Here is an 18,429-nt window from a genome sequence, read left to right as displayed (position 1 = left end):
TCAATTCTAGGGGTATAGATCTAGTCCTATCTAGCTTATAAAGTAGGATATTACTAAGGCCTTCCTAGGTAATGTAAAATAACTTTAGTATCTAAGTATAACGCGTTAACGCGTTATTGTAGATAAGGGTCTTTTTTTAGGGTAAGATATTATTAAGGCCTTCCTAGGTAATATAGGGAGAGCTTAGTATAATATAACGGCTCGTATAAATGCCTCTAAGCCGAAGCTTATAGATTACTATCTAATAAAGATACTAAGCTAAGGAAAAGGAAAGGGGGTTGCGAGGGCTAGTATTAATAAATAGGTAGCGTAAGCCGCTAAGGCGCTAGTAGTAGACAAGCCAATAGTAGGCGAGCTAATAGTAAGAAATAGTACTAGATAGTATGCGATAATATAAGATAGTATGTAATAATATAGTAGGTAGAGGAATATAGCAGAACTTAGTAGGCGACGCTTTATATATATAGCTGATTCTTACTATTCTAGTATAAATAGAAAGCGCTTAGTAGGCTCTATATATAGCGCTTAATAGGTATTAAGAGAGTAGTATTACTAGTAATTAAAAATCGACTATAGATATAGAGTAATATTTATAGTTACTAAACGCCCGGGCCTCTTTACCTATATAATTATAACTTAGCCGCTAATTTAGCTATATAAACATAATTGTAGATATACTATTAGTCTAAGCTTCTAAGGTAAATTAGATTACGTATTTTACTAGTTAGTAGAATACCTTACTGTTGGAATATATGGACAGGAATATATGGACAAAGGTTACGTGGTCACGTGTTGCTGATTAGCCACCCTTACGGTGACTTATCAGCCCCCTACTTAGGCACCGCGATCCTTACGATCCTCTACTTTCGATACCTATTAGATAAGAATTAATTTAACAGTTAATAGGCCAATTAAGTGCACTTAGGTGATACTAATATTAATTAATAGTTAACCTCACCGGTTAGCTATAGAGTAATAAGGTTCACTACTGCCCTAGCAGCTTTATTTAATTATAAGCAGCAATCAGTGTGTCCAAGAGTTAGCTACGCTGTCAGCTTCGCTGCCAAGAGGCTGATAACGTAAGCAGTCAGCGAGCTTATAGAGTTGTAACAGTCAGTTAGCTATAAAACTGCAGCTAGCTAGCAGCTCGCTGTCTTGGCGGTAAGATTTGGTAGTAAATTAAAGCTTTTATTAGAAGTTAAGGATATTTAGACCTTTAGCTAAGATCTAGTTAAGCTTACTAGTAAATATAAAACTAAGTTATTAATAAGCGGTTACTATTAGGTAAAGCTCCTATATTAATAATATAAAAGTATAAAGTAATCCTTTTTTAATACGGTCTTTTAGGTAAAAAGAGGCTCTAGCTTAAAGACTACGCGCTTTACTTATAATTAGTAGTAATAATTATATTAATAGCTATATAAAATTAAAGTATAACCTTATTATTAACTTTAAAAGTTATAGTAGTTATAAACGCTAGCCGTTTTAGACAGCTAGCTATATTTAGGTCTATATTAATTAAATAATTCTATAAAATATTATCTTCCGTTAAGCTATAAGTCCTTTTACACGCGCTTTACTAATATTTAACAGTCTTTAGATCTAGGACTATATTATAAAGGCGTTTATATTACTAAGCAATTAGATTAAAACTATATTTAAATAGTAACGTATTAATAATAAATATCTCCTTCTTACTATACTTAGTAAAATTAATCTTATCTATAATAGCTAGATATTTATAAATAGAATATTACTACTTAGTATTGTAGCTTATTTTATTAATAAAGGTAAAGGCTTTAATTAGTACTTTTAGGCCTTTTATAACTATAAGGATTATACTCTACTAAAAATATATTAACGGCCCTAGTACTAATAATTTAAAAGTATTAATTTAATTATAAGCTTAGCCTCTTAATAGCTAATAATACTAGCAATAATAATAAGCTCTATAACTACCTTTTATAAAGCCTCTTAATAGTTAAAAAAGAGTAGCTTAAGTGCGTTAGCTATATTATTAACCTTAAGCTTAAAGAAAGTCCGTTAATATTAGCTATAATCTATTATAGAACGCGTTTACGAATAAAAATTAGTAGTAACTAGAGTAGCTTACTAAAATCTTAAAGCCTTTTATATTAGCTACTAAGCGTATAAAAGGCAACACTAATATTTCTAGCGGTAACGACTTATATAATGCTTTATAAAAGTTAATTACTAATATAAAGTCTTAAAAATAAGTATAACATCTTCTTTAAATTAGGCGTTAATATAACTATAAAAAAGTTTAATAAATATTTTAATAAAATAAAGGCTAAGAGCCCTTACTACTTTACTATAGTAATCCTTTATCTATTTTTTAAACGTGTCTACTTTTACTAAGTAGAAATAATAACCCTAGTAATAGAAGTACGCCAAGCGGTATATAGAGACTCTATTTAATAGCTATATTAATAAGTAAGTAAATAAGGAAGATAAGGAACTAGTTAAGTAATAATATAAAAAGGCTCCTTATAAATTTAATAATAATTTAAATAATAAATATACAGTTTATAGTTATAGATAGGAGTTTTACTTCCTTAAAGTATAATTAAAAGCGTATTAGGCTTACTAATAAGCTTAACCGCTACTATAATATAAGCTTTAAGTCTATTAAGATTAATTTTAATAATAGTAATAAGCAGAATATTATTATTTCTAATCCTCTTAACTAGTAGCTTAAAATTAGTTAAATTCTTTATCTAATACTTACTAAAATTACTCTTAATATATTCTCTATACTAGTAATAAACCCTCTATATATAACCAAGCCTTTAATTAAGATAAAAGAATTATTATTAATAAGTATAGTANATTATNAGCNNATATAATTAAAGNAGATTAATATTAGAAGTAGCAGTTAATTAAAGGCCTTTTATTAAGTAGTTTAATTAACTATATTAACTCTAGTAGGGCTTTAACTATGCCCTAGTTAATAAGTTTAAATATTAATCTTATTAGCTATAGGCTAACTATAGAGGTAAAAAGGCTAGCTTAGTAAAATGTATTTAATAGAGCTTTGTATTTAATTAAATTTAATATAGAAATAGAGCCTTTAGAGCCTTTACTACTAACTATTTTACTTATTTTTTTTAAGCTTTTATAGGTATATAAGATAAATTTAGCTATATTTAAATACTATATTAGGTAAATTAGGGTCAAAATTTAATTAAGTAATATTTATATTTATATATAGAGAGGTACTGCTAAAATCCGCAATAAAATACTGTAAAGTCTATACTACTTTCCTAATTGGGACAGCTAGCTGGCAGCTTCACAGTTAGCGTACGTTATGGGACAGCTAGCGGACAGCGAGCGATCCAATTGACGCAGTCAGTCAGCTATTTTTCTCAAGATCGCAGCTAAGCTGACTGTTGGACACACTGGCAGCAATCTAGTACCTAGCAGCAAAACCACATTAGTAGCCAGCTCCGGCAGCATCTAATTCTAGCCAGCTTAGAATATACACAAATACGCAACATATAAGATATTCTACAGCACGTAAATCAATACCCAGTACGACCTCTTTACTAAGTGCCAGTACCCCTAGCTTATTAACAGCACCCAACACCCAACCGCCCTCGGGTAGTACCCTAGCAGCTACCTTAGCAGCTACCTTAGCAGTACTATATACAGCATACCAGCTTATATAGTACCTAGCGTCACAGTAACCTAATAGCCTCGCACAGTATCCAATTACCTAATAGCTTTATGTAGTAACCCAGCGTAGCTACGCAACTTAGCAGTAAACCAATATTTAGTACGCGTCTTAGCATACAAATTAACATCTAATAGCCTCGTATAGTACTCTAGCGTCATAGCAACCTAGCAGCGTTAGCAGCACCCAATACCTAATAACCTAGCAGCGTTAGTAGCAAACCATCCCCTACCTACCTATAATCCTAACACCGTCTGCTATCTTCCTTGCAGATCTGCCACGTCGAAAATTACGTCAACAGCGCGCCTACAACGCCAGCGCGCTTCCTATCCTCTACCCTTTTTAATCTGCTGGCGCCTGCGGCAGCTATAAACCCTTAATAATAGCACTACCTTAACTTCCTAAAGGATACAAAAGCGGGAGCTATATGACTACTGGGCGGCCTTACTATATTAATATCTATAACAACAAAGCCCAATAGGAGTTTCTAACTATAACCGCTTATTAAAAATAGATTTAGGATATATAAGATATTCTAGACCTACGTTAACGACAGTACAAAAGAATCTAGAAGGCATATTAAGAACAAAAGGAAAAGATTAAGGAGTTACTGTTCCGACTGATACTGGTACACACAATATTCCGGAACATTTCTGCCTTATTCCGGAACAAGTCGTCCTTGTTCTAGAATAAGTCGTATATCGCTTTAATTGGCTCTATTCTAGATTGCTTGCCTTATTCCGGAAAAGAGCTTACCTTATTCCGGAAAAGATTTAATAGAGCTTTTTTAACTTTTTAGTAAATATATAGATTTTAGCTGTAAAATAAGCGGCTATATATCTTAGATATTATAATCTATTATTTAGTAGAGCATAGTTGCGATCTCTAGTATAAAAATATAAGATCTTAATTTTCTAATAAGATTCTCTATTACTCCAGAGATTAAATTTTATCACCCCTCTAAACTACTATAATACCATTAGATTCTATCTAAACTAGGTTACGCTGCAATTTATATATATATTTAAAGGCCTTTCTACGTTATAGATATAGTCTATAAGTAGTAAAAACCAATTAGATAGGGGATAGTTAATTATATTCCCTAATACTAAAATTTATAAATTATATAAAGCTTTAAACCTACTAAGATCTATTAAAAGCTAGGCTCTCTAATATTCTGTTAGCTATAGACTAATTACCTAATTAGGTTTAGCGTAATTGCGATTTAGATTTCTCCTAGCTGCGTTAATCTTGCTTACTCTATTATTCTCCTTTCCTTTAGCTTACGCAGCCTCGCCAGTAGGCTTAATTAATTATCTTCCTTATCTACTATTATTAATTAAGCCTTCTATAAGCTTTTGCTGGAGGCTCGCTTGGGGAGTCCTCTATTAGCTAATTTATATAAGGCTTTCCTTTATAGTAGTAGGAAGAACGCTTTATATTTTCTTTAATAGCTATACCATTAATCGTTATATCCTTACCTACACCCATAGTAGGTAAGCTCGCGGTAGGAGCATTAGTAGGAGGTAAGGGAGCCGCATTAGGTGCGGGCATGGAGGTAGGCGCGAAGGTAGACGCGGACGATATTGCTGTTACTAGTGTTAGATTTAAGCCGGCAGTAGAGTTAAATATATATTTAGAACTTATAGAAAAGGTATACATATTATTAAGGATCTAATTAAGTCGTGCGCAGAGGTAGTAGGTAAGGGAGGATTAATAAAAAAATTTTAAAGTTCGCGATAGCCCCTGCGCTAAGCCTAATTAGGCGATTTTTAAGCAAAATTAACACTATAAAGGAGCTCACGAGAGCTCTGCAAAATGCCTTATACTTAATTGCAAAATATTATTTAACCACCAAATATACACTTATTAAGTGGATCTTTTGGCGACGTTATATAGGCATAGTTAGCGTAATTTAAGGTTATTCTAGAACCTATGCGATAACTATTTACCAATTAAATCTAGAAATAAAGAAAAATAAAGGTATAAAATGTATATATTTCGAAGAACTTCACAACTCGTAGTATGCATATGGGCGTTGGCGAGCCTCTACCTACTATACTACCTAGCAATTGGCCTAACCTTTAAAGATCTTTTCCGGAATAAGATAAGCAATCTAGAATAAGGTCGATTAAAGCGATATACGACTCATTCTGGAACAAGGACGACTCGTTCTAGAATGAGGCAGAAATGTTCCGGAATATCGTATGTACTGGTATTAGTCGGAACAGTTACAAAGCGTAGTTTAGTAATTATAGCAATAACAAGCTACACTAGCGCAAGCTCCGTCCGCACAAGCTTCGTCTATACAAGCTCCGTCCGCACAAGCTCCGTCTACACAAGCTCCGTCCGCGCAAGCTTCGCTAGCTTCACCCTCTCCATTAACTAAAGCTAAGGAGCCACGGCAGTTAAGCTCGTACAAACCCCCACAACCTTAAACCTGCAAAAAGTGCTCTACTATATTCCCTTTAGGTTAAGCGCTCTTTAAACATTTACCAGACTATCAACTATTTTAGTGTACTAAGTGCGGATCTATATTCCCCTTAAATACTACCCTCCATAAGCATATTTAGGGATGTCGTCGTCTAAAGGATTAAGCTTCGTTAGGATAGAGGTCTACCAACTAAACAATTGTGCTATTACGCCTGCAATCCACCTGACGCTAGCACCGTACTACTATATACCATCAATAAACTAATAGCGCCGCTATGCCTGCTATTACGATACCGACTATGCCAATATGCCTACAATCTACCGACCGACTGATAGACAAGCTCTACGCTTTACTACTATTACTACCACTAGTACCGTACTACTACCCGGACAGACCGCTGCTATGCTTGCAGCTAATTCCGATTTAACTATTGCTGCTCTGCCCGCAGCTTACCGATATTTTACTACTTCCGCCTGTAGCTAACTAACACCTTACTACCTTCCTGCAGCACCATAATTAACTTCTACTGCTCTACCTGCAGTAATACAATCGACAACTGCTGCTCCGCCTGCAGTACCACTATTACCTTATGCTGCCTTCCACCTTTAGCTAAACTAACACCTTACTACCTTGCTACCTTCCTGCAGCGCCATAAGCATAAAGAAAGAACTGCTAGTGTTAGAATATATAGACAAGAATATATAGATAAAGGTTACGTGGTCACGTGTTACTAATTAGTCACCCTTACAGTGACTTATTAGCCCCCTACTTAGCACCGCGATCCTTACGATCCTCTGCTTTCGATACCTATTAGACAAGAATCAATTTAATAGTTAATAGGCCAATTAAGTGCACTTAGGTAATACCGACACTTACTAACACTAATACACGTTTTTATATAATTACTTAACTATAATAAATTAAATTCGATTAAAATATTGTTACGAAATAAGGGTAGTGGCTATAAAGCGTATGTATTTAAGGAGTTTATAAAACGTTACGTGATCAATTATAAGGGTCGAGGGCGTAAGGAGGTAATATACCTACGTGTAGCTGATATAAGCTATACGCGAGGTGTATATAAGAGCACGGGGCTCTCCTATAGAGGCCCCTATAGTGGGGTTCCGTAATATTACCCCCCCTTCTATAGAGGCGGAGCTCCGGCGACGCTGTGGTTACTATATATATATAAAAGGGATACTTAAGGTATAAAAAAGAAGAAAGGGGAGTATTACTAAAGGTTTAAAATAATGTTATATAATAAGGCTTAGTATCTAAGAATCCAACTAATTAGATAACTTTAACCGCTAGTTAAAGTTCCTAAATATCTTAATAATATTCCAGTTATATAATCGCACTTTACCGTAATCTAATAGCAATTTGCCCTTATATAGTAATATATAACGGTTTAACTCTATAAGGGCTCCTATAGAGGATTAGGTATAAAATCTCTACTTAGGCCCAGTTTCTATAGGTTCGCGTAGTAAAAGTTACTAATTAGATCCTTTACATTTTTAAAGTCTTCCTATAGTTGCTATTCTGGCTAATTTATATTAAATCCTGTGTATATAGCTCTATAGTAGAGCTATTGTCCTCTACCTTTACTAAAGTATTTAGAGTTAATAATTTATTTAACGGTCTACTCCTTATAGTTTTTATCTTCGTTCTTATCTCAGATTAGTACTAGTAGAGGTTTAGGCTATATTTACCCTAGTAAAGAGTTAGGCTAATAGAGGTGTAGTAGCTATAGGTAAAATATAGGCTATATCCCATGGGTGGCTAAGGTAGGTAGGAGTTCTAGCTTATATATAGCTCCCCTACTAATAACTTATTTAATTAAATAGGGGCTAAGGTTCTTATAATTAAGTGACTTTATAGGCCTCTATATAGAGATATTACGTATATCTAGCTATACCTANTCNCCAANACGTATCTCTNGTAGTGGCGTTCTATAGNNGTNNGNNAAGTAGGCCTNCTTTACTTAAGCCTAGGCCATTTCTCCCTTATAGTAGTTAAGTAGATTTTTTATATAGTCTATATATTAGTTAGTAAGTAGTATCTTAAGGCGTTTTCTATATAGTAGTTTTTTATTAATAGGTTCTGGTAGCTTTATACTAAATTAGAGGTAATAACCCTTGTTTATAAAGAATGGGGTAAGTCCTATAGTAGTTAAGATATAGTTATTTACTACAAATTTACCTAGTAGGAGGTAATCTACCTAGTTATCTTAACTATAGGCGACTACTTGTTATAGGTACGCTTTTATACTAATATTAGCGTTTTCTGGTTACTTAGTAGTTTTATAGTAAAAGGATATAGATATCTTAACAGAGATGCTAAAGTGTTAGCAGATTTGTCTTTATACATTAGAGTTAAATTATATACCTTAGTTGGACGTAATTAAGTTAGGTAACCTATATAGTTAGTAAACTTTATAAAGGAAGGTATTAGTAACGTCGCTAACGGCTATACCTTTAGTTAGGATATAGTGGCGCTCTTTTATAAGTTAGTATATTATTATAAAGATGTTCTTATAGGTACGGCCATATTATTTATAGGGTGGTAGGTTAATAATAAAATCTATAGCGATATCTACCTATTATATAGTGTCACGGAGTGAGCACAAGCGGTAATAATATATAGCGAAGTAGGTATTATTAAGCTATATACATGAACTGCGTAATAAAGTCAAAACGTTGCGTAAGGAAAGAAGGTAGGGAAACGGGAAGAAAGGGCATATATTGTTGACTTGGTTGCTTAGTCAACACGTATATAGGCAGAATAGGGTTTAGGTTATGGTCCTAGCAGAACTTGGCAGAATTTAGTAAAACTTAGCAGAATATAGCAGAATGCCGTAGATTGCCGTTAGATTACTATCAGATTACCATTAGATTGCCATTTCGCGGTTAGTCTCTAATTGCTAAGTCAGTAGAAACAGGTGGACGTGTACAAGGTGTTACGGGGGTATCCCGTGATAGTACCCCCCCTTTAAACTCGAGCTTCTGCGAGATGGGGCTGTAGTAGTTCTGGGTGGAGTTTATAAAAGTCTTCTACGGCTTATATAAGTCCTATAGAGTTAATAGGTTCCCATAAGGACTTGGTAAAGCCTCTCCATTTCGTAAGATACATATATTAGCGTTTCCGTTTATCATACTTAATATCATTAATTCTTTTAATAAAGTACTCGTTCTTACCATCCACTTTAACTAGTGGGGGAGGGTCTTATATCTGTCTAGGCAGGGCGTCTAATACGGGGGTAGTAGGGCAGAGGACTAACGTATGGAATACGGGGTGGATTTTAACTGTATTAGGGAGCTTTAATTAGTAGGCATAAGGAGAGATAACCTTTTTAACCTTATAAGGGCCAGCGTTCTTCCAATTAAGTTTCTTAGTAGGTTATTTCGTGTTTAGATTTCTTGTATCTAGCCAGACAAAATTACTAATTTAGTAGGCCGGTGCTAGGGTTTATTTCTTATTCGCTGCGGCTTTATAGACAGATTAAGCCTATATTATCTCATTAGTAAGGAACTATTATAGTTCCTCTATCTTCTCTATAAATTTATTTGCTTCTATAACTTATAAGACGTAATAAGCGGGGTAAGAAGTATTACTAAAGGGTTTAAAACCCATTTGTGGGTGCTAGCTATAATTAGCCAAGAACGGGGAGACTTTTATGGTTTCCAAGACGGAGTTATTTATAGTAAACTTGGCAAATGCGAGCTAGTTAATCCAGTTATCCTACAAATACGACGTATATATCCAAATATACTGTTCCATTATAGTATTTACGCGTTCCGTTTAGCCATCCGTTTCTAGGTAATACGTAGTAGACAACAGTGCTTTAATATGGAGTTAAGTAGTCAGTTCTTTCCAGAATGCTAAGATAAACTGGCTGCCTCTATTAAAGATAATCGTTTTAGGGAGTCCGTAGAGTTTCTATACGTAATCTAGGAATAGTCGGGCGACGGTAGGCGTTAACATATTAGGGCAGGCGATTAAGTATCTCATTTTAGATAGTTGGTCTACAACTACTATAATGTTTGTGCAGCCTCTACTCTTAGAAAGGTTAATAATAAAGTTAATTAAGATATCCTTCTATCTTCGGTTCGGAACAGGCAGTGGCTTTAAAAGACTGTTATACGTCTTATGCGAGGCTTTAGCTCGTCAGTAGGTGTGGCAGCTAGAGATATACCTTTATATTATATTATGCATATTCGGCTAATAATACTCCCGTTAAAGTAGTTCTAGGGTCTTTCCTCGGCCCGGGTGGCCGGCGATAGGTAGATCGTATACGTGTTTAAGGAGTTTAAGCTTAAGCTTATCGTAATTAGGGACAACTAGACGGTTCCGGTAATATAAGCAGTTTCCGCGGGCTTCGCATTTACTTAGAGAAATCTTTTTAGAGCGTCTAATGCCATCTTACATTAACTTAAGCGTCTCTTAGATAAACTCGTTATTTAGGTATTTATTAACTATAATCTATTTAATTAATTAATTAGTTATTTCAAGGACGTATACCGTAAGATCTTTGGTAGGAGGGTTAAATAGTTTAGGGCAAAGCAGGGTCTAATTTCGGTAAGAGCGCACTTCTTCTAAGGCTGGCGCGTCTTGCGAGCGTTAGGTTAGAGCATTAGGCTTCTAGCCTTAGACGCCTAGGCGGTATATAATTAAGAATTAGAAATAAGACAGATATTCTAACCAGCGGGCCTAATAATGACTTAGCTGTTTTGTGGTTATAAAGTACTACAGGTTCTTATAGTTGCTAAGGACCTTAATTAGAAATCCAGCGCCTTCTAGTTTAGGTCGCTATTGTTTAAAACATCTAATAATAGCTAATAATTCCTTATCGTAGATCTCATAGTTATATTCGGCTAGGCTTAGTCGTTTTAAGAAGTATGCTATAGGGTATAATACTCTATCCTCGTTATATTGAGACAGGATACCTTCAGTGACGTAGTTAGATAAGTCGGCTTCTATAACACTTATTCGGTTTAGGTTAAAGTATTAAAGCACGGGCGTAGTAGTAAACATAACCTTTAGATAGGCAAAGGCCTTCTTATATTCCTTATTAAAGACAAAGACTTTATCCTTTTAGGTTAGAGCTATAAGGGGTAAAACTAGGGCGGAGAAGTTATTAATAAACCGTTAGTAGAAATTAGTAAATCCTATAAAGGCTCTTACGTCCTTAACGTTCTCGGGTTCTTGCTAGTTTATAATTGCTTTAACTTTCTTCGGGTCCATTTATATACCGTTTATAGAAATAAGGAGTCTAAGGTATAGGACTTCCGTTTTATAAAACTCGCATTTATCTACATCTAATTATAGACTAGCTCTGTGCAGGGCTTATAGAACAAGGTTAACGTATTTCCGATATTTGGTCAGGTTATTACTGTATATTAAGATGTCGTTAATATAAGTAGTACAGAAGATATCTAGGTAGGGGCGTAGGGTGTTATTTATATAATGTTAAAACAAGCTCGGAGCGTTTGCGAGGCCAAATGGCGTTACTAAGTATTTAAATAGTCCATACCGAGTACGAAATACAGTAAGCCATTTATCTCCTTTTGCTATACGGAGGCGGTTAAATGCAGAGATAATATTAAGCTTCGTATAGTAGCGAGCCTTGCTTAATCGGTTTAGTATCTCCTATATTAACAGGATTAGATATCAGTTCTTAATAGTGACGGTATTAAGAGCTCGGTAGTCTATATAGAAGCGCAAACCGCCGCCGGGTTTCTTAATAAAGATCACTAGTGCGGCTATAAGCAATAAGCTTACTCTAATAAATCCTTTGCTTAGGTTCTTATCTAAATACTTTTATAGTACTTAGAGTTTATTTTAGGACATCCCGTATAAGGGTCTAAATCCAGGCTACTTTCCTTCTTTAAGTACAATCTTATGGTTGTATAATTAGTGTTCCAGTAGCTTATCGGCTTCCTTCCATAAGAATGCCTCTAGGCGGTTATAGTACTCTACTAGTACCTTTATAGCAGGGTCAGTATGCTTTTTTAGTGCTAAGGCCTTTTTAATATCAGCTATAGTAACAGCAAAAATTGTATGTTCAGGTTTCTTAGCAAGTTGCGCTAATGAAGTAGCTTTAATTATGCGGATATCCAGGGTACCAAGCTTATTCGGCTCGTCCGTAGTTTCTTATTTAGGTTTAAGTTTAGTATTAGGTACGGAGTTAGTGTCAGATTTGGGTTCGGGTTCTTTAAGTATTCTTTTTATTATAGGATACTAGTCCTTCTAGTAGTTTCGTATGCTAAGCTTAAGTTTCTATTTAGTTTGGGGCGGTGTAGTGCTTGGTAATAACTTATGGAGCTTAGTGGAATTTTCGGATCCTTAGTGGGTGTCAGTGGAATTCTTATATTAGTGGAATTCGGTGGAAATCTTACGTTAGTAGAATCTGGTAGATTCTTTAGATTTCGGTTTTAGGTCTAAGCAGCAAGTTATAAAGCACTTCTGCTTATAACGGGAGGCGGTAAATAGAAGCTTAAGGTTGTCCTAATTAATAGTTACCTTATATAGCTTTATCTAGGGTTGTTTAAGGATTATTAAGTAACCTAGGGTGGTAACGAAAAGCTTAATTAGTTCTTTATGGTTTAGGTATTAGAGTCTTAGGGTTACCACGTGGGTAATACGGCCTAAGATAGTGCGTTTGCCATTAAATCTAAATACGTTAATATGCCGGTCGAGGGGGGTTAGGGTAAAACTATTATCTTACGTAAAGATCTTGTTAATAAATCCTATGCCGCTAGCTCCTATATTAATTAGGATTCGAGCATTAGCCTATTAACCATTCTGCCGAAAATGGCAGTTAATAGTTATACTATGGTCCCAAGAGTCGGAGTTTGTGACGTTAAATACGTTTAATAAGATCCTATAGCAGAGCCGTCCCGGAGAGCGACTTAGCTCTAAAACCTTTCTTTTAGAGGTAATTAGGGCGGGGTTCTTATAAGACGTCGGTTGGAGCTTCGTCCTTATAAATAGTGCTTACTAGACGTAAGGCTGGAACTAGATAAAGATTAGGGACGGTAACTAGAAGATTAATATGGTAAACGGCTGCCAGTATTAGCCGTTTATAAATCGTTTTGGGGCATAGGGACGGAGCAGTAGTTTAAGAGGTGGGAGCCGCTTCTATATTTAAAGCAGAGGCCTAGCTTAATACGTCGTTCTTATTTAGAGGACCCTAATAGGGCGTATCCTAGGGTCCTAGTGTTAATATCTATGGCGTTGGGGTGCTTAGGTTAAGACGATAACTTAGTAGGCGTTTATAGGGTTATCGTGTTATATTAATAAACGGGCTTTAGTGTAAGGCGTAGTATATCGTTATACCATTTATTAATAACGTTTACGCAGGCGTTAAGAGTTTCCAGGAGGTCTACGCCTATTAGGGAGGTTTTTAGTTTAGGGCTTANGGANTTAATAAGGCTGTTAATTAGTGNGGAGTTATTCNAGCCTNTTTCCTTTACGTAGCGGTTNAATTCNGAGAAGTATACTAGGAAACTTTTCTTTTCTTAAGTTATTTGGTTTATCTTTCTTTAAGCGGTAGCTTAGCGGTTCGGGTTACCGTATATAGCTTTAAGAAGTGTAACTAGGCTTTATACTAAGTTTAGTTAGAGAGGTTTAATAAGGTTAGCTGCGTCTCCTCCTAGTTAACTTAGGGCGTAATAGAGTTAGTTAGCTTTGGTTAGGTAGCGGTTAGCATTACCGGTTAGCTTATTCTTAAGCCGGCTTAAAAATAACCAAAGCTCTTATTGTTTACCGGTAAATACTAGGGGGTTTAGTAATTTCTTAGATTGTTTTAGTGCGGTAGTCGGCTCTATAGGGTAAGTAACTACTACTAATTCGGGGCTTACATTCCGCGTATTTATCTCCGGAGATAGCGTTCGGTCTTAGGGCCTTAATATAGGCATCTTAAGAATACGGACTTCTTCTTAAAGTGCTTTAATTAATTATTATTATCGTGCTTCTTGTTCGGCTTACTATTAAGTTAAAGTGGCTTAGTGCTGTGCAAGGGCGTCCGTAAAGGACTTCTATATACCTACTAATTGTTCTTAGAGTGCGGCCATAATAGCGTCGGCCGTTGCGGGGGCTTTAGGGTCGTTCTGCATTTTTAGAGGGTGGTGTAAGTTTTTAATGTAACGTAGTGTCACGGAGTAAGTATAAGCGGTAATAATATATAGCGAAGTAGGTATTATTAAGCTATGTATATAAACTGCGTAATAAAGTTAAGATGTTGTATAAGGAAAGAAGGTAGGGAAATGGGAAGAAAGGGCATATATTGTTAACTTGGTTGCTTGGTTAATACGTATATAGGTAAAATAGGGTTTAGGTTATAGTCCTGGTAGAACTTGGCAGAATTTAGTAGAACTTGGCAGAATATAGCAGAATGCCGTAGATTGCCGTTAGATTGCCATTAGATTGCCGTTAGATTGCTATTTCGCGGTTAGTCTCTAATTGCTAAGTCGGTGGAAACAGGTAGACGTGTGCAAGGTGTTACGGGGGTGTCCCGTGACATATAGGTACTAGTAGAGGGTGTAGTAGTCCTTAGTACTTTATATTAAAGGCCTTAGCGCGCTTATAACTATAGTAGGCGCCTATAAAGTATTTAACTAAGTCTATTATTTTTAGCTAGAAGTAGTATCGGCTAAGAAGCTTATAGGTTCCTCCTCTACTTAGGTAGCCGCTTAATTAGAGGTCGTAGGCTATTTAGATTAGTTGCTATTGTAAATTTTCTAAGTTAGGGATAAATAGGCGACCTTTATAATAGAGCCTGTTCTCTTTTACTTCTAAGGCTGCTATATTAATCTAGCCTAAGCTTTAGAGGTTAGTAGGTAGCGTATAGGCGCTAGCAGTCTTTACGGTAATAAGTTAATACAGTAATAGGTTAATAGAGGTGTTATATACCGTAGTAATAAGCTTGTTAATTTTAGGAGGTAACTTTAGTTCTATGGTATAAAGCTAAGGTATAGTTAGCTTTATTATAGGTAGTATACCTAGGGCTAAATTTCGTGCTTTTAGGATTGTTTATTATTAGAACTAATTATAAGGGTTATCTTTAAACTAAGGAAGGTCTTATAAGCGGCGTATTAGGCTATTAGGTTTAGTACCTTATACTCCTAGTCTATATATAATTTTGAAGTTAAAACTAGAGAGGAACTCGTTCTAATATACTTAGTATTAGTTTAGCTGCTTTATAGTTATAAAGTACTTAAGGTTNNNATNGTCNNTAANNACTTTANTTAGNTANTNNNGCTNTACTAANNANAGTTNTAGTTAGAATTCTTTAAACGCTTATATAATTATAAGGAGTTCTTTATTATAGATCTTATAGTTATACTCTTATAGTATAAGCTTAGACGAGTAGAATGTGACTAGGTAAAGGAAACTATTATTACCTATTTAGGAAAAAAACGCCTGCGTTAACGTGGTCTATGGAGTTGGTTTTAAGATAGAGTTATTATCCTGGTATAAAGTGGGCTAGAATAGGTACTTTAGTAAAGATATTTTTAAGGTCTTAGAACGCCTTCTTATATTTAGGCGTTTAGGTAAAGCATAGGTACGTTTTTCTTCCTTTTATAGAAAGGCCCTTTATTTGTATTATTGCTATAAGTGGTGCTACTACGCCTAAGAAGTTGTATATAAATTTTTAATAGAAGTTGGCGAAACTAAGAAAGGCTTAAATGTCCTTAATATAGTTAGGGGCTTACTATTTAGTAATTATACGTACCTTCTTAGGGTCTATATAAACACCCTTAGTAGTAATAATTAGTCTAAGGTATTTTACTTTTATAACTAAGAATTTATATTTCTTTAAATTAATATAAAGTCCTACGTCCCTAAGGCGCTATAGGACCTTTTAAACGTGTTTAGTATACTTAAAAGGGTTATTGCTATAAATAAGTATGTTGTCTAGGTACGCGGAGTAGAAGTTATTAAGGTAATCCTATAAGGCGTTATTAGTATAGCTTTAAAAGGTGCTTGGGCCGTTATATACGCTAAAGGGCATAATAGTATATTTAAATTGGCTAAAGCGTAATGCGAATACGGTTTTCTATTTATTACCTTCCTATATTTAAAGATAGTTAAAGGCGGCGATAATATTAAGCTTAGTATAGATTTTAGCTTAGCTAAGCCGCTTAAGGGTCTCCCGTATAAGCAGTACTAGATATTAGTTTTTAATTATAATAGCGTTAAGTCCTTTATAGTTAATATAGAATTAAATACCTTCTCTTAGCTTTTTAGCGAGAAGGACAAGGGTAGCTGCTAGTAATATGCTAGGATAAATAAACCCTTTATTAAGGTGCTCGTTAATATACTTTCTTATAACTAAAAGTTCGTCTTTTAATATTAGGTAGAGTCTCTTATAAAATAGCGTTTTTCCTTATTTAATATTAATGGTATAGTTATTAGGTTAATATAGAGGGAGTATATTTACGCCCTTTTATAAGTATATATTAATAAAGTTATAGTACCTTTTAAGTAGGAGCTTATAGGGTTCTTTATTAGTAAGTTCTTTTTTAAGTTTTATAAACTTCTTAAAGTCTAAAGGTAAAAGTTTATAAAGTTCCGCAGGGGCGTCGTCTTTTAAAAGGTCGACTATATCTATTCTATTACTATAGAGGATATAGTCCTATTCTTTATTAAGCTTATATAGTTATAATTAAAAGGCTATAGCAACGGTTTAGCCTTTCCTACGTGCTATACGGTAAAAGGCCGCGGTACTTATATAGTGGTAGTTGGTTATAGGTAGGGTAATAAGGGGTTTCTTAGGTTAATATCCTAGTGAGTAAATAGAGGCGGCTAGGCTATATCCTAGGTAAGTTTCTCTATAGTATTTAGAGTTAAAGGTTGCTTTTCTCTTTTCCTAGTTAATGGCGGGGTTGTATTATTTAAGCTAGCTTATTCTAAGAATAATAGGGTAGTTGGTAAGTGGTATAATATAGGCCTAGAGCTCTTTCTAGTGCCCATTTATATCTAAGTAGAGTTATACTATATAGGTAATCTTCTATGCGGTATAACTACTATTAGCAAGTTATAGGGCGTGGGCTTTAATAAGGGGTAAGGTAGGTAGGTTATAAGTATATATAAGTTAGGTATCTATAAATTAGTTAATAGCTCTGCAGTTAATTATAGAATAGCTTTTATATTATTTTATAGTAGTAGTTCCTATTATAGGTAAAACTATCTATTTCTATCTATTTATCTTTACTAAGTTATCTATTAAGTAGGCCAATATATAGATCCCTCGATTATTAGGGCGTCCTAACCCGCAACTTAGGGCTAGGAATGTGAAGGCTCAGTCAAAAGAACAAGAATCTATTGGTAGCCAGTGAACGAGAATTCCAAGACGAGGTCTGGAAGAAGGTCGGGGAAAGGACACGTCTATATACATGGCGCCAAGGCTCTCGGCCGAGCCCCTGACTAGGGTCTGTAACAGTGCCGTAACAAGGACTTAGTGTTTTTTGCTTCCGTATCCGATTCTACTACTATTACTACGTCTTTATCTTATATAGTAGTGGTATATAGTAACGTAATTAGTATTTAGGGCATTAGGTTAAGTATTAGGCGGTAAGTACTAAACCTAGCTATTAGGTAGTTTAGGTTATTATAATAATAGCCTTTTTAACGGCATTTATAGCAGCGTCCTAATTTCTAGAGTAGCTTACGCTCTCTATCTAGGAGTTTTTACAGAAAGGTTAGTATAGAGAGGTTAATGTTAGCTCTAGTAGTACTTAAGGTAGTAGGCGTTGGTGGCTTAGTATATATAGGTTTAGTAGGCCCGGAGGGCTTCTATAAAGAGGTCTTTAAGTAAGGGTTAGCAGTAGTAATCTAATTTAGTTATTATTTAATCTTTTATAGGGCTGCTACTATCTTATAAATATTGTTGTAGTTATAGCTAGCGGCTACGTAATTAAGGCAATAAGTAACTTTTTTAAGGAAATCCTCCTAGTCTTTAGTATTATCTTAAGTAAGGGCTTTAGTGTATTCCTATAATTTAATATAGAACTTATTAAATAATTCGGTAGGGCTTATCTTTAGGGCACGTAGTTTAGCTCAGTTGGTGGCTAGTAGGTTATAGTCGCGGTATATTAAGTTAAGATTATTAAGGACTTTTTAATAAGACTGCTACTTTTAGGGGCTACTAGTCTATTAAATAGTATACCCTTTATTCGCCCGATAATATAGCTAATCTTAGTGTCTTCTATAGGAAAAAGGTAGGCGCTCTAAGTTAGTTTTTTACGGATTTGTATCTTCTAGTAGCTGTATTTTTTTACGGTTTTCTTAAAAGACTAGG

At 34.8% G+C, this 18,429-nt stretch overlaps 1 protein-coding gene across 1 annotated transcript; it reads right to left on the bottom strand.

Moving 5' to 3' along the window:
* Positions 1-15,840: 15,840 nt before the first annotated feature.
* On the bottom strand, positions 15,841-16,074 carry K441DRAFT_588412 (uncharacterized protein; the record flags this gene model as incomplete). The annotated part of the gene is given in 2 exon segments (XM_067644712.1): positions 15,841-15,978; positions 15,997-16,074. Coding segments are annotated over 2 exon segments (216 nt in total), but the record flags the coding sequence as incomplete, so codon positions are not given.
* Positions 16,075-18,429: the final 2,355 nt, after the last annotated feature.

The sequence above is a fragment of the Cenococcum geophilum genome (assembly GCF_001692895.1).
Source record: "Cenococcum geophilum 1.58 unplaced genomic scaffold K441scaffold_67, whole genome shotgun sequence".
Classification (NCBI taxonomy): Eukaryota; Fungi; Ascomycota; class Dothideomycetes; order Gloniales; family Gloniaceae; genus Cenococcum; species Cenococcum geophilum.
This window is presented reverse-complemented; position numbering and strand designations above follow the sequence as displayed.